This window comes from Podarcis tiliguerta (assembly GCF_965153285.1).
Source record: "Podarcis tiliguerta genome assembly, chromosome: 1".
Classification (NCBI taxonomy): domain Eukaryota; kingdom Metazoa; phylum Chordata; class Lepidosauria; order Squamata; family Lacertidae; genus Podarcis; species Podarcis tiliguerta.
The window spans coordinates 91,262,305-91,277,357 of NC_139534.1; the positions used below are offsets into that span (position 1 = coordinate 91,262,305).

The 15,053-nt window shown below is 41.7% G+C and overlaps 1 protein-coding gene across 4 annotated transcripts in view; it reads right to left on the reverse strand.

The window, feature by feature from the left end:
• Positions 1 to 3,133: 3,133 nt before the first annotated feature.
• GANC (glucosidase alpha, neutral C) overlaps positions 3,134 to 15,053 on the reverse strand; it is a 28,195-nt gene continuing 16,275 nt past the window's right edge. For all 4 annotated transcript variants that reach the window (XM_083449826.1, XM_083449825.1, XM_083449828.1 and 1 more), the window contains exons 16-24: positions 14,371 to 14,472; positions 12,871 to 13,114; positions 12,606 to 12,670; positions 11,568 to 11,644; positions 9,127 to 9,201; positions 7,999 to 8,112; positions 7,080 to 7,192; positions 6,010 to 6,113; positions 3,134 to 4,891 (exon numbers count right to left, since the gene is read on the reverse strand). In XM_083449826.1, coding sequence (XP_083305952.1) covers positions 4,782 to 4,891; positions 6,010 to 6,113; positions 7,080 to 7,192; positions 7,999 to 8,112; positions 9,127 to 9,201; positions 11,568 to 11,644; positions 12,606 to 12,670; positions 12,871 to 13,114; positions 14,371 to 14,472 — 1,004 coding nt within the window. In that variant the 3' untranslated portion in view covers positions 3,134 to 4,781. The remainder of the gene's footprint in view (positions 4,892 to 6,009; positions 6,114 to 7,079; positions 7,193 to 7,998; positions 8,113 to 9,126; positions 9,202 to 11,567; positions 11,645 to 12,605; positions 12,671 to 12,870; positions 13,115 to 14,370; positions 14,473 to 15,053) is intronic.

Sequence of the window (15,053 nt, forward strand, 5' to 3'; positions counted from 1 at the left end):
AGCACTCAACCGGAAAGCATTCTGAAGAATGATATCCGGATTTTACAATGCCATGCCTGCTAATTTATTAATCTCAGTACTTTTAACAGTACTAAACTGACCCTCCTCTCCTCATTCCTCTCAAAACAGATTAAGGAGAAGAATCTGAAAGAGCACCAGCTGCTCTCGACGATCTCCTCACACCAGCTGCCTAAAGGATGGGCTGTTCCACTCAATGCCCTGCTGCCTTATTCCTCTATTTAATTTTGGTTAAGGGGCACACTGGGGTTGTCAAAGGGTAAGCCTCTTTTCATTCCTAAGGAATAAGAAATGAAAAATGGCAAGCTACTTGATCTGCAATCACTTTATTTTAAACATTCTATTGTGTTCATATTTTATATCCAGGTTCTGTTTACCTCTGATAGTGTGAGGCACAAGCAAACTATCTTCTGGCAGCTGTGGCCAGGGGAAAGACTAGAAGCAAATTAAGCTTGGTGAGCTCACTGCTATGCAAATACTCACGTTATTCAGGTTACAGCAGCATTCTAACACCGCCAGCACCAATGGCAGAATGCCCAAACTGGGAAAAACATCTGCCTACTTTTATTCTTTTGGTTTATTTCTCTACCTGTGCCACCATTGAGAGAGAAAGAGAGCCTAAAGCTTTGGGCTCTCATAAGCTGGCCTCAGATTGAAAGAATCTTCTGTATCAAGATAGTCGTAAAAACTATTTTTAAACAAACCAGCTGGAGCACTGCTACGAAATCCCAGTCAACATTTTTCTGTGGAACACTTGGCACTGCCTCAATGCAATGTTCTGAACATGAGTAAGAATGATAACCAATTGTGACCACTACAGTTAGGCACAGACAACTGTTGGAGGCAGAAAACCAGTTGCTGGGAACCACAGGTGGGGTGGCTGCTGAGCTCCTGATTGACAGCTTTCTATAGGCATTTGGTTGGCAACTGTGAGAACAGGATCTTGGCATAATCGAGCAGTGTTGTGATGTCAGGCTCCAAAATTTATGTGCTTTTTCTTGGGGGTTAAGTCCCAAGTGGAACTTGCTTCCAGTTAAAAATACATAGGCTTAATCTACTACCCAAAACACAACAAGTAAAACTAGCTTCAACAGACTAATCTTGGTTGATGTAACAGCATGCAAGCTTTGAAGTTACATAGAATCCTTTGTCACTGGTCAAAAACACATGGATTCTAACAAGTTTGCCCCATAAAAGTTACTACCTTAGTTATTTGGCAATGGCTGCTATGACGTGTATCTGAAGGAAGCTGAACAAAGCCAAGTTACTCAGTCTTTGAGATTGATTTTTATAGCAATGATTTGTGCCACCGGAACTAGAGCCACATCTTCTACGAGTTAGGGAAGCTTTGGTAACTGTGCCTTGGTTGTCACAAAACGACCTTGGCCTCTATCTTATGCTTATATTTATAAACTGCTATAGGTTTCTGCTGGTCTCAGCAGCTTCTATTTGACAAAAGAAAAAAAAAGTGCAGAGTTGGGCTGAAGAAGACAACAGTAATAATACCATGGGACAACATTTAAACAGTTTTAAAGTATTTCTAAGTCCAGTGATGAGGGACGTGAGTGGTGCTGTGGGTTAAACCACAGAGCCTAGGACTTGCTGATCAGAAGGTCGGCGGTTTGAATCCCCGCAATGGGGTGAGATCCCGTTGCTCGGTCCCTGCTCCTGCCAACCTAGCAGTTCGAAAGCACGTCAAAGTGCAAGTAGATAAATAGGTACCACTCTGGCGGGAAGGTAAACGGCGTTTCCATGCGCTGCTCTGGTTTGCCAGAAGTGGCTCAGTCATGCTGGCCACATGACCTGGAAGCTGTACGCCGGCTCCATTGGCCAATAAAGCAAAATGAGCGCCGCAACCCCAGAGTCGGTCACGACTGGACCTAATGGTCAGGGGTCCCCTTACCTTTACCTTTAAGTCCGGTGACTGGCAAATTTGTACATTCAGGCTGAAGATGGGCAGTAGAGTTTAAGACAGTTGAAAATAGTTTGAGAAAGACATCACTTCTCATGCTGTATATATAGTTCCCTTCACCCCTGCCAATGTCTTCTCATTTAGTACCTTTAGGTGTCAAGCAAGATTTCAAATACTAACCAATCAGATGTCTCTGGAAGGACATGACTGCGATGGGCCATCAACACATTAATTTTGCTTAGCTGCCATGGTTACATGGGATGGCTATCAGCTATTCTCTTTTGGGGGGCAGGGGGGGGCAGACCTGTAGCCTTCCAGACGTTGTTGAACTACTGCTGTCATCATCCCTGACTGTAGGCCATGCTGGTGGGAGTCTTACAACATCTGAAGGGCTGCAGGTTCTCCATCCCTGTCATATGTCAAACAACAAGCTAAGCTAAGAGTATTTGCATTTAGTATAGGCTACAATCCTACAAACACACTTACCCAGTTGTAAACCCCCCTGAATGGCTTACTGTTGAATGTATAGGATTGTGGTGTTAAACTCTGAGTGTTCAGCATGCATTACCCATCCATTTCTGAACATATTTTTACAACCATAAGAGCTCAAATACTAGATACAGCAAGGTTATCTCCAAGCCACAGAGAAATGCAGAAATATAAGCACATTTATATCGAGTCTTTCTTCCACCATGAAGTTCCAGGCAGTATACATGCTGCCCAGATTCCAACTTGCTTAGCTTCAGAAAGTGCTTGCATAAAGTTCCCTCAAGACTATGCCCTGTGACCAGAATACACACTGTCCTCAGAACAGTACTATGGAATAAGTGAGCAAGAGCCCTTACATCCCTTGGAAAGCAGGCTTATGTGGATCAATTTACATTCACAGCATCTTAAAATGCAGTGATAGCAATTTGTTCAGCAAATCTTGGCTCTGCCAGACATTCTTTCTACAGAAAGGGGGAAAGTTCAGCAGCAGGTGGAACTATGTGCTAAGACACAGCAGGGAAATGTCTTTCAAATGTGTTGCTGCACATTGAAGGAGTTAGATTTTTCTATCCACACTTCAGCATCTGCTTGCTTGTGAATGCAACTAACTTATTTCTAGATAGAAAATCCTTGGACAAGACACTGCCTCCCCTTCTTTGAGAGGCATTGCTTTCTCAGCACGGGAAGGCAGTGAATAAAAGGTAGCAGGAGAAGTAAGAGAGATTCTTTATTTCCTTTTATTATGAAAAACCTATTATAACACAGAAATCTTGACTGTAAGTTATGACACTGAGCAGTTTGTGAGATTAAAAGCTCTTATTTTTGTTGTTGTTGAAGCCATAGAATCTGTATCTGGTCACATTCTTAAGCTGGAATGGAGGAGGAAGCAGCAGATATTAAAATGAAGCTACTATGCAAGTTATCAGGTTGAACCAAGGTCTTGTGGGAACAATAACTTAGCGTAACAATGGCTGATTCCCCACGTCTGCAAATATAAAAATTGGCTTCTACCCAGGGTCTGGTCTCCACCCTTAAGTGAAACATACAAGTTCCTTGATAAGAATCAAGAGGAACTAGGTAGTCAAGTTAATTTTAGGTGGTGTACTAGGCAGAAAGTCAATAAAAGTCAAACTGGGTAACTTTACCTAGCAATTGTGGGAATGTTCCCTCAAGGAATAATGCTCTGCTTGCAAGTTGTCTAGAATTTGATATCTTGCACGGTATTCTGTAATATATTGGTTGGCCCAATTAAGATTTGCCTTAATCTGAATTTCTGGCATTTTAATTAATGCTCATTTTTACTTTTTATGGAATCCAGTACAGTGGTACCTCGAGTTAAGAACTTAATTCGTTCCAGAGGTCCGTTCTTAACATGAAACTGTTCTTAACCTGAAGAACCACTTTAGCTAATGGGACCTTCCACTGCTGCCACGCTGCCGGAGCACAATTTCTTTTCTCATCCTGAAGCAAAGTTCTTAACCCGAGGTAATGTTTCTGGGTTAGCGGAGTCTGTAACCTGAAGCGTATGTAACCCAAGGTACTACTGTACTGTACTCTGATGTGTTCTGCAATATCTATGAATCATTCTAAAATATGGGACAACACTTAAAATATGGGGCAACACAAGAAGGTTGCATTTTGTTTAGTTGTATACCATAAAATGAGACAAACTGCGAAGCTTTGTGTTTTGATCTGACTGAAGTGCTCAGGAAAAGAAAGTTTGAATCAGCCAAATGCTTAAAAGATCCATTGGGGACCTCTCTGTCATATCTGAGTCACTCCAAATTCATCATGATACTTGTTTGGTTTGTTCTTGCAACGGAAACACAGTGTCCACAATGATACAGGCTATATGAACTATGTTAACTGATGAATGTTCGCCCAAGACTTCATTTTTTCCCAAGTAAGAAAACTGGACATTGTTCTATGGATAAGGAAGTCTCTGCAGGAAGTGAATATGGATTATAAAAAAGAGTTGTAATTTTTCCTGTCAAATGCCATCTTGCTGAAAAAATTCTATGTATTACATTGGTGGGTTTGGTAGAGATTCTTCCAGGCTATTACCTTCTTCAAAATATTCATTATACCAATAAAAAACTGTTATTCCATAATGCTGAAAAACAGGTTTAGAGCAGAAGTCTTTAAAAAAGCAAGAAAGCATCACTTTCCAGATATTGTTGCATGGCTCTGAGGCACAAATCCACAATTATCCTGGAAGCCTAACAGTTGTTGCAAATGGTATCGGAAAGTCATGATTCAATTAATTAAATATAACTTTGTTTTGTCCATTTCAAAAGAGTGAACTGAGTCACCCTCAACCATTATTGTTCGGCTTTCCTTCCAATTCTCTGGTTCTGCTGTTTCACTTGATATGAAGCGCCCAGTCAATGCCAACATTTAGTGAAAGCTTCTGAAGGGTCAACACAGAGATCTTGGCATCATATGTGAAAGCCACTGCTTGGTCTTTCCCATCTGAATGTCAACAGAATTAAAAACACACACGTTATATTCATTTTTAAAATCTACTGAAGAAAGACATATATGAAGCTCATAAGGCTGATCAGACCACAACCCTAGGTTACCCCTGCTGCTCTGAAGCAAACTCCTGTACATCAAACAACCCTTAGAATAAGAGCTTGTCCAAACCTCCATTTGCCCTACTGCTTTCTCCTGGGAAAACACACTCTTTAATGCTGAATCGGACCAAATCGCAGCTGGGTTTTCTGCAGATTGCCATTTGTTCTGAATCAGCGGTAAAGAGTGGAGAAAGCTGTGAGGCAAACACAAAACTGATTTCAAGGCATGGGACAAGCAGGTGTGTGGATGAGCCTTTAGATCAGTGGTTCTTAACCTGTGGGTCCCCTGAGCTCTGGCCTTGCTAGCTAGGGATGATGGGAGTTGTAGTCCAACAACATCTGGGAACCCACAGGTTGAGAACTGCTGCTTTAGATAATATCACTGGGGTTGTGTCAAGATGGGACATTAGCTTGCAAATGGGTCATTCAGATCCAATTTTCTGTGTGCATCTTAGGTGTGTGAGAGTCCACACATTTTTCGTTATTTCACTCACCATATTCTTTGCTATTCTGCAATTCCTGAATATTTTTGTGGGCCCTCCCCTAGTTAGTTTACAGGATTAAACTGTGGTTTATTTGATCGTAACAATTCTCATATAGCAGCATCACTCAAGTTCTGGAATAATGAAAACAAACTGGGGCTGATTAGTGCTCCGAATGAAGCTTGTGCTTTCAGACAATTCCTCTTCTCCAACAGATATCCAACTTCTGCTCAAAACACCTCAGGATCTGACTGAGTGGCTGAAAGGGGCTTGGGAAATCAACTCAATTCTGAACCTCTTCAGGTGTTTTTTCCCAAACCTTCCCAAAAATCTCCAGCAGCACAGGAGATGGGAGAGTGAGAGGAAGCAAGGGGACTTCCTTCTGCACAGAGATGCTCGCTGCTTCCTGCTGTCCCTGCTCCACTGATAGGTCTCTGTGCAGCAGGAAAACCAGTGCCTTAACTGAAGTACTCTAGGGTGGAAGAATCTTAAGAAGCATCTTTAGATGGCGTAAAATATTTCTGTCTCTTACCATGAATGCTAGCCGTCACAGAAGATGGTTGTTTTTTTATTCCCAAGATCAATATCTGCTCAACTACACACTTTGTATGAAATTGCCCGTTTTCATCTGCACACCTGTGAGAATCAAAAGACAGAATCAGAATCTAGGGTATATGACAAAATGGCTATGTCTCATGTGTGTACTGTGTATGTTTTCTTCTTGAGCATACTGCCGTGTCAATAATAAAAATAGGAATTTTTTTTTTTAAGTGTGTTTTGAAAATCTATGGATACATGAGGGGTATTTGGAAAATAGTTAGCTATATTGTGAAGGTTTTGACCCCTAAAAGCAGTCTGTATTTTAAACAAATACTTTAATTAAATAAGTTAAGCCTCTTTATACTCCTCCCCTCTCAAAAGGACCCTTATTGGAAATGGTGTGGCATAGTCAGAATCATAACAGGATGAACCATTCACTCTAGACAGAGGTGGCTTTAGGGGAGAACAACCAGTTTGGAGTCTTGGGGTCGCCTCTGTGGATGCTGCAACTATGATTTAGAATGGAGCGAGAGAGAAGGGATGCTGAATTTTGGCATTGTACTGAGTGCCGCTGAAATTTGGGACCCCGAGATCCTTCTACCATCTGAAGCCCACCTGATGTTTTGAACTAAAACTCCCATCAACCACTGCCAGTACTGCTAGGAGTTGTAGTTTGCAACATCTGGAAGGCACCAGATTGGGGAAGGCTTTTACACCCTTTATGGCTTCTGGACTGAGAAACAGACATCAGCAGAGCAAAATTCTCCTGTGTTTCTTACTATCCAATCCTGTAGGATTTGCTGCTCATTCTTTGCACTAATTTGACTGCCAGTCATTTTATTCCCCCCTAAATACTGTAAATCCCTTCTATGTTCACTACACCTGGACCATGCCAGAGCAACTGTCATTCACTTGATGTAACATTTCATTACATTGTGAGCGGTGGACAAAACTTATTTTGCCCAGCTCACGGTGTAGTTATTAAAGTATTTCTCATTATTAAACTACTGGCCTAGGATTCTTAACACCGCCTTCTGCCTCTGCTTTTTCAGTGCACATTACCTAGATGAGAAGACATTCTTGTGGAAGGTGAACTTCCTGAGCAGGAACTTCTTCTCGTGGAGATACTGGAACGAATGGCCATCATCCAGATAAAGCTCGCCCACTGCAGACTCCTACACAGCAAGAAAAAATGTCAAACAGCTAACAAAGCTGTACAGGGTTACTTCTACTAACTGCCACATGTTGGTTTTTGAATGGTTCAAAACACTTCTGAAGATCTTAAGGCCAATCTATGCATTCAGACTAGAGACAGATAATAAATGAGTCCTGTCAGCAGAAGCCGTGTGCAAGGACTTCCGTTTGGGTAAAGGGACTTCCTCCCCTCCAACCTGTCCTCCCTCAACATTGGCTCTTGAAAAGAAACAGAAATATGTCAATAACAGTCAAACCTCGGTTGTTGAATGTAATCCGTTCCAGAAGCCTGTTCAGCTTCCGAAATGTTTGACAACCGAGGCGCGGCTTCTGATTGGCTGCAAGAGCTTCTTGCACTCAAGCAGAAGCCATGTAGGAAGTTCGGCTTCTGAAAAACGTTCGAAAACCAGAACACTTACTTCTGGGTTTTCGGCATTTGGGCGCCGAAACGTACGATAATGGAGGCATTCGGAAACTGAGGTTTGACTGTAGTAACCATACACAAGTCGATTTTACTGAAAACAGTTTGTGGGGTTCATGTTTAAATCTGCACAAATTTAAATTAATTTTGAGAGAATGAAATTTGACATGATATAGGTTAAGCTTGGTGTGGGTAGGAGAAAAGGCATGGCTGCATACAGAGGGAAAACAGGAACCAAGGGCGTAGTGATGACAAAATGGAGGGTCAGAACAGAAACAGGGCTGGAAATTTCCAGGGGGTACTTGCACTTTTTAGAAATCTAGCAAAATATACAAAGTAAGTGTGTAAAATATAATTTCACGGTACCTTTGTATCTAAGGCAACACGCAGTTCATATGGAACATCTACCATCAGTTCTGTAGATTTTCCTACAGAAGTCTTTAATGGTATAACAGTTCCCCCACGCTGCATTACAGGAATCTGCAAACAGGAAAGGACAGAAAAAAATTAAATACAGTAAGCTTCCTTGGAATGAAGGATAGCAGACAACAAAACACATCCCACAAATCTGGTCCTGTGCACCTTTCTTTTCTGGAGCAGTTAACCAATCCCAATTGCATAGGTGTCTTATATTTCAGGGAGTAACTGTTTACATATGATGAAACTTAATAGGGCTGACTTCTGAGTGAATATGCATAGGATTTCAGTCTTAGTGACAGCACAACTGACTTGCATTCTACATCCTTATATGGGAGTAAAACAATGAAGCAGACACATATAGGAGGTTGCAGATATTATATATTGAATATGACAGATTTTGTAGTCTCTGAAAGGAAAATAAAATTTCATATTTACTTATACCGTACATTCGAAATTTGAAGTTTATTATTTTATTTCATAGTTTATTCTTTTATTTCATGGATGCCAATGAATATAATCATGTTCTTAGGAATAACAAATAGAATTACAGTGGTACCTTGGTTCTCAAACTTAATCCATTCTGGAAGTCTGTTCGACTCCCAAAACTGTTCGAAAACCAAGGTGTGGCTTCTGATTGGCTGCAGGAGCTTCTTGCACTCAAGCGGAAGCTGTGTTGGACGTTCGAAAAACGTTTGAAAACCGGAACTCTTACTTCTGGGTTTACAGTGTTCGGGAGCCGATTTGTTTGTCAACTAAGTCATTTGAGAACCAAGGTTCCACTGTACTGGATGTCTGTATGCTTTTATATGTATATATTTCTAGATAAATGTTGTAATTTAAGGTGGAAGTGTATTCAAAGCCTTCAACGGTCAAGCCTTCGGGCCTTTTCTTGCATTAAAATCTACATTACATTCTTGCAGTAAAATTCTTTCCTCGTAGTATCTTCTTAACCTTGTAGATTCAAACATAATTGTTGTCTGTGTTGGGTGCATATACAACCCTATCCACAAGTCTTTGAAGCAAGTCCCCCCCCCCCCCATTAGTCAAATCAGTGATATAAAAACACAAACGTACACTGTTCAGTGTCACTGGAATCTTTACTGTGCCGTGACCTTCCAGACGGATAAATTTTCGAAAGTCATACCAGATCTGCAGCAGGATAAACAGGAAAAAAGAAGAACCCTGAATGAGTTCTACAAATTTAGATCCCACCTCCTTGCCTTGCTTAAGGGACACCATGACATAAAAGCCTGACAGAATATCAAATCAACCAATAATTCACCAATATCCACACATGTAAAAGCAATAAGAAAGTGATAATAAAACCAGAGTATTAAGAACAATAATCTTGTAACACCTTAAAGATTAACACATTTATTACAGCACAAGCTTTCATGGACTGCAGTCCACTTCATCAGATGCATGAAATGTTACCCTGAGATATATGTATATGCATTATATACACATGGGGACATTTGGTCAGGTCAGATGAAGGAGGGTTGTACAAATGAGAAATATAATGCAGAGAAGTACAGACATGGAAAATTGCATACTTAGCAGCGGTGGTTCACAACACTGTTCTTGGTGACACATCAGCAGCCTGGTACCGGTGTCTGCTATGTGAATTACCAGCGTTTACATCAATGCCTATTTTTTTTTGTATTCCCCCTAACCTCAAATTTTTACACCCACTCTCAAAAAAACCAAAACCCATGGGTTGTATCCAATGCTGTCATTCTGCTCATGCAACAGACTTCCACTTGTGCAAAGGAACTCTTCTGTCTCACCTGCAGTCCCCCGTGCATCCTCAAATTTTACTCCAGAGGGTTTGGGGACATTTTGGAGCAGATTTTGGGGGAAGCAAAGGGAGGGCAGAGGAAGCAAAAGTTCTGTTGCATGAGTGGAATGCTATTCACACAGAGCTAGGTACAACCCAATGTATACAATATACAGTTGCAATTCCAAGGCCTCCATGGGACCTGCATTTCACCCAATGCATGAAGTTATGCTGAGTTATGTTACACTTCATGCATCAGATGAAGTGTAAGTCCAAGGCTATGAAGGGCTTGGAATTGCAATTTTTCGGAAAGCAAAGCAGCATCTTGAATTGGGACCAGAAGGCAGTGCTGTTGCCACAAGCATGTTTGAGAGCTACTGGAGGGGGACACAAGGAGCTACCCCACTGATCGCCAAAATCCATCCAAATATCAACCAAAGTACTGAATACACACAATGCCTGCTGCAGCACTTTCTAGAACAGTCTAGAAGCCATTTGGAAACATAGGTCACTGTGGTTGCACCATGAGGGATGCAACTGAAAGAGTATTAGTCCTTGCAATTTGAGGTCCAACTCTTACTGAATGTTTAAAATACATTTTATTTAAAACATTCCTGCCTTGCTCTTTGTTGCAAAAAGCAAGTTCATATTGTGTAACAATCAAATAAAACAACAGCATAAATATAAATCAGTATAAAAACAAGGCTGATAAACTATTTGTCTGAATGTTGTGCTGAAGCTTTCAGAGGAAGCTAGATAAAGCCTTTCCTCCTCCTAGGAGGGGAGGGGTTGTGAGCGGAAGACGATTCCCGCGTCATGCAGGGGGCGCTCCGCCCCCTGCTTCAACTTCAGGGCTGGCGCCACGCCCCTCCCAGGTTGGGCACCCAATAGGGAAGCTCGGCGGGGGCGGGGCTTCCTGCTCAAACGCAGCCGCGCCAGCCATCCCCACCATTGCACACACATTTTCTTCGAGTCACCCACCCTCCACTCCCTTTAGATTAGCTGTTCCTGAGACTTTGCTATGGACCTCTGGTTGGTCGCCCTGTTTAACCAAGGGGCCTGGTAGGAGTTTTTTTTCCAATTGGCTAAATAGGCCCGGCCTCTTGATTTTTTTCGCCTACCTCATAGCAACCGTCACAACTTTCGTGGTATTTGGCGGTTAGGCATTGGAATGTGTTGTTGGTGTTTTGGGGGGCAAGGTGTGGCCATCGCCTTCCCCGGCAATTTTGGGTATTCCGCTAAAGGATTCCGGCAGTCGTGGATCCTGTCCGATGCCCGTGTGGCGGGGGGCCATGGCACGACCCTCGGTGACATGAAGAAGAGAGCCTATAGTTGGATTAGCATCAACAGGCTTCCCCTACTGGTGGTTAACTCAGACTCACCCCTCTACGAGTGGGTGGAGTCTAATGTTCCGTGGTCCAATGCCTAAGCCAATACCTTCTCACATGCTGTAATCAATAAAGTTGTAGCCTTTACCTTACCCATTAACCTTACATTCTGTGTCCACGTGTCTTTATTCCCCAAGCGGGGATCGGGTCCTCGAATCACAACTTATTTTTTATTAGACTATTACTTAGATTAAATCTGATTATGGTGAGGGCTGTTTTGTGTAGTCCCAGATCATGTACTTATATCTATTGCAGAAATGCCTAGTAGCCTAATTTTGATTGAAAGCCCCATAGAAACACAAGGGTATATAAAAAAGGGAAATAAAGGAATTGATAATAGTTTTCATTACCTCTTGAGGGCCAGGCAGAAAGACATCAACTGCAGTGACTTTTGGTTCAGTGACTGGATACACCAACAAAGCATTTCCTGAATTACATAGAGAAGAAAAGCAATACTACTATGGGATTATATCATTATCTAGCCATTTGCTGATATTTCTACCATGGATTCAGTATAGCATTTGGAAAAGTAGTACCTTCTTTTCTATTAGAGGTGTGACTATGCCATTAAAAAAAAAACTGGTCTAGAATATGCAAGAGGTCTTGTTTGAATATGCAAATAGCAGTTTCCTAACAGTTCATCTTTTCTCACAAAACCTTCCAGTATTCAAAGATGCTTTACAAATTCTAATTTGTCCTCACAACAACCCTGTAGTTTCTGAAGGCCACCCAGGGGGCTAAAGGCCACCCAGGGGGCTTTCTGACTGGGCTGGAATTTGAAGATGGGCTTTTTGTACCCAAACCCAGCCTGCTATCCACAGCATTATAGAGGATAGCCTTGAGCTGACAGAAGTGATTGACATTAATCTGTGAGAAAAATTATTCAACACATAGTATAAAACAACTTCAATTCTTTCCTAAGATTAAGAGGCAAAGATTAATAATAATAATAATAATCAGAATGCACTCCATAAAGAAATGCTAGAATAACTTTTCCCTCATTATCAGAACACCCATTGAGTTCACATTTCTTCTTCTGTAGTTATTTCCTGAAGATATGGGGTGTGTCCCAAGGAAGGATTCCCATGAACACCTCTCCACCCATCATGAGAGGTCCAGTGACTGGTTTAATTAGCTTTGCCAGCCAAGGAGACCAGAAGCAACGAGTGCAGAATGAAGCAAACTCACATCTGGTCTATGGAAGACTGGGAATTCTGAAACTATAAGCCTGATCTCCTCAGAGTTCTCTGGATGAATCCTAACCACTAACATGAGACATCTCCCTCATCCTATCTAGTTTGTGTGTTGCCTTTCTGTCACAGCTGTTGCATCTTCTGATTACACCACTGCCATGTTTTATAAAAGGTTCCTTCAACCTTTAAACTTACCAAGCATATACTCATCTTCGATGCCAAACGTTTCCAGTTCCTTGGGGAATTCTACCCAAACAGGCCTATGTAAAGGAAGAAAGTGGAAGCAGCAAAGACTTTTTAGAAGACGTGCACTAGTATTCATATCAGAAACCAAGGGTCACTATTTTCTGTTTATAATTTGAGTGTTATTTAGATGCTATTTTAATCATTTATGATTCACTAGGATTTATCCCATAACGACTTACGAAGCAGAAATGAGTCTCTTTAATTCTGAGCTTACCTCATGACCGGCTCTGCAACTGTATGTGCTCGATAAAACAAAGCATAGAGATATGGAAGAAGGGAGTAGCGCTCCTTGATAGCATTTCTGATGATCCGCGTGTTCTCCTCACCAAACAACCAGGGCTCACGGCGCTTGGTGTTCATATTGGCATGGCCTCTAAAGAAAGGCTGTAGGGCTCCAGCCTGATACCATCGAACTAGCAGCTCTGGTTCTGGATTTCCAATAAATCCGCCCACATCAGCTGGATTTCAGAAAAATTATGAATTGGTTTCTGAGAAAGGGTTGGAAAATACAAACTTCCCAGATTCTTCCCCAGTTGGGCTGTATTTTCAGAAAAGCAATTTCCCCCCAACACAGAAACTACTTCAGAGAAGAAGGTATAAAAAAACTACCGGAAACCTGTGACCCCAAACTGGATATGCATGTACAGTGGTACCTCAGGTTAAGTACTTAATTCGTTCCGGAGGTCTGTACTTAACCTGAAACTGTTCTTAACCTGAAGCACCACTTTAGCTAATGGGGCCTCCTGCTGCCGCCGCGCTGCCGGAGCACAATTTCTGTTCTCATCCTGAAGCAAAGTACTTAACCCAAGGTAATATTTCTGGGTTAGCAGAGTCTGTAACCTGAAGCATATGTAACCTGAAGCGTATGTAACCTGAGGTACCACTGTATTCCCAAAATCAGGAGAAAGGATGTTAAGCTCAGTGGTAAAGCACATGCTTTGCAGACATGACTCAGCTGGTAGAGAGGAGGTACAACATTAGCTTCCTGCAAAGTGTGTCACTGCCACTTAGCAGGAGGGAGAGGAGGTCCAACCCCCTGTTATGCACGAATATGCAGCTGTCCCACATGGGAATCAACCCTGCAACCAACTGAGCTATCCAGGTATGCAAACCATTACTATAAAGTGTGTGCTTTACCGAGTCATGTCATTTCCAGTTTGCAGCTACAGGTGGTTCTACCCCACCTAGGAAGCTGTCTGTGATTTTTGTGTGTGAACAAAAAGCACCTGGTTCATACCCTGGAATATACAGATCAGGCCGGGAAAGACCTTGGGGAGGCTCTGCCTGTCATCATAGACCATACTTGACTAGATGGCACAATGATCTGACTTAGTATAAGGCAGTTTCCTATGTTCCCTGTGGATGGACGCCCTCTTAAGGTCAGCTATAACTCACTATATGAAAGTTAATTTATTTAGATTTTTAAGAAGAAAAAAAGTTAATCAACAGAAATCTCTAAGCAGTATACATTAAGGAGTATAAAATTATCAATGATACCCAGACAAAACCAGCAAAAAAGAAAGAAAGAGTAAACTAAGACTAAACTCTGTGTCTGGATACCATTGTTGAAATAAATATGATTTCAGCCGGCATCTAAAACAATACAGTGAAACTTCTTTCATTCATAGAAATAATTGAGGCTTTTGAAAAGGCACAAGTGAAATGAGCTCAATTGCTTAGTAACATGGAGATTGCAACCCAACACGTCCCTTACCTCCACAGAAAGAAATTCCTGCCGTACTGATTGTCAGCAACATTGGAACGGAGATTTTCAAGTACTGCCATTTTGCTTTATTGTCTCCAGTCCATACGGCACCTAGAAATATCAAGTTCACAGACTGTGTTTGTGGACATTGGGTGTTAAGTTCAAAAGATATCCATAGGTTTTACTTCTAAGCAGATGCGCATGAGGCTCATGCTATATGTGTGCAGATGCACAAATCCATATGTTACCATATGTTATCAGCTGTTACCATTATCAGCTGTTTGATAATGACTCACATGAACTGCATTGTGTGATAGGTCAGCCAGGCATCACATATGATCCCTGTTCTGGTGTCTGCATGGTGACAAGATCAGTGTCAGTTGTCACACTGTTCTTGATTTAAGAAGAACAAGGATAGAGGAAATGCACCCTAAAATCAGGCCAGCAGGTTTTCCGCTCAATCCTCACCCACTGAAAAGGAAGTTGGCAAACAGACTGATTTCAGTCTGATCAGCACATGTGTCTTTTTGATGGCAGCATTCAATACATGGGTCATTGATATAATAACACGATCTCTCAGAACATCAATGAGTGAGTTACAATCTGGGTTTTCAGCGTCTTAAAAATCTACCTATTGCAAAAGCCTGAAAGCTACAGCCCAATATTAAGTTGCTATTTATTACTATTTCTAG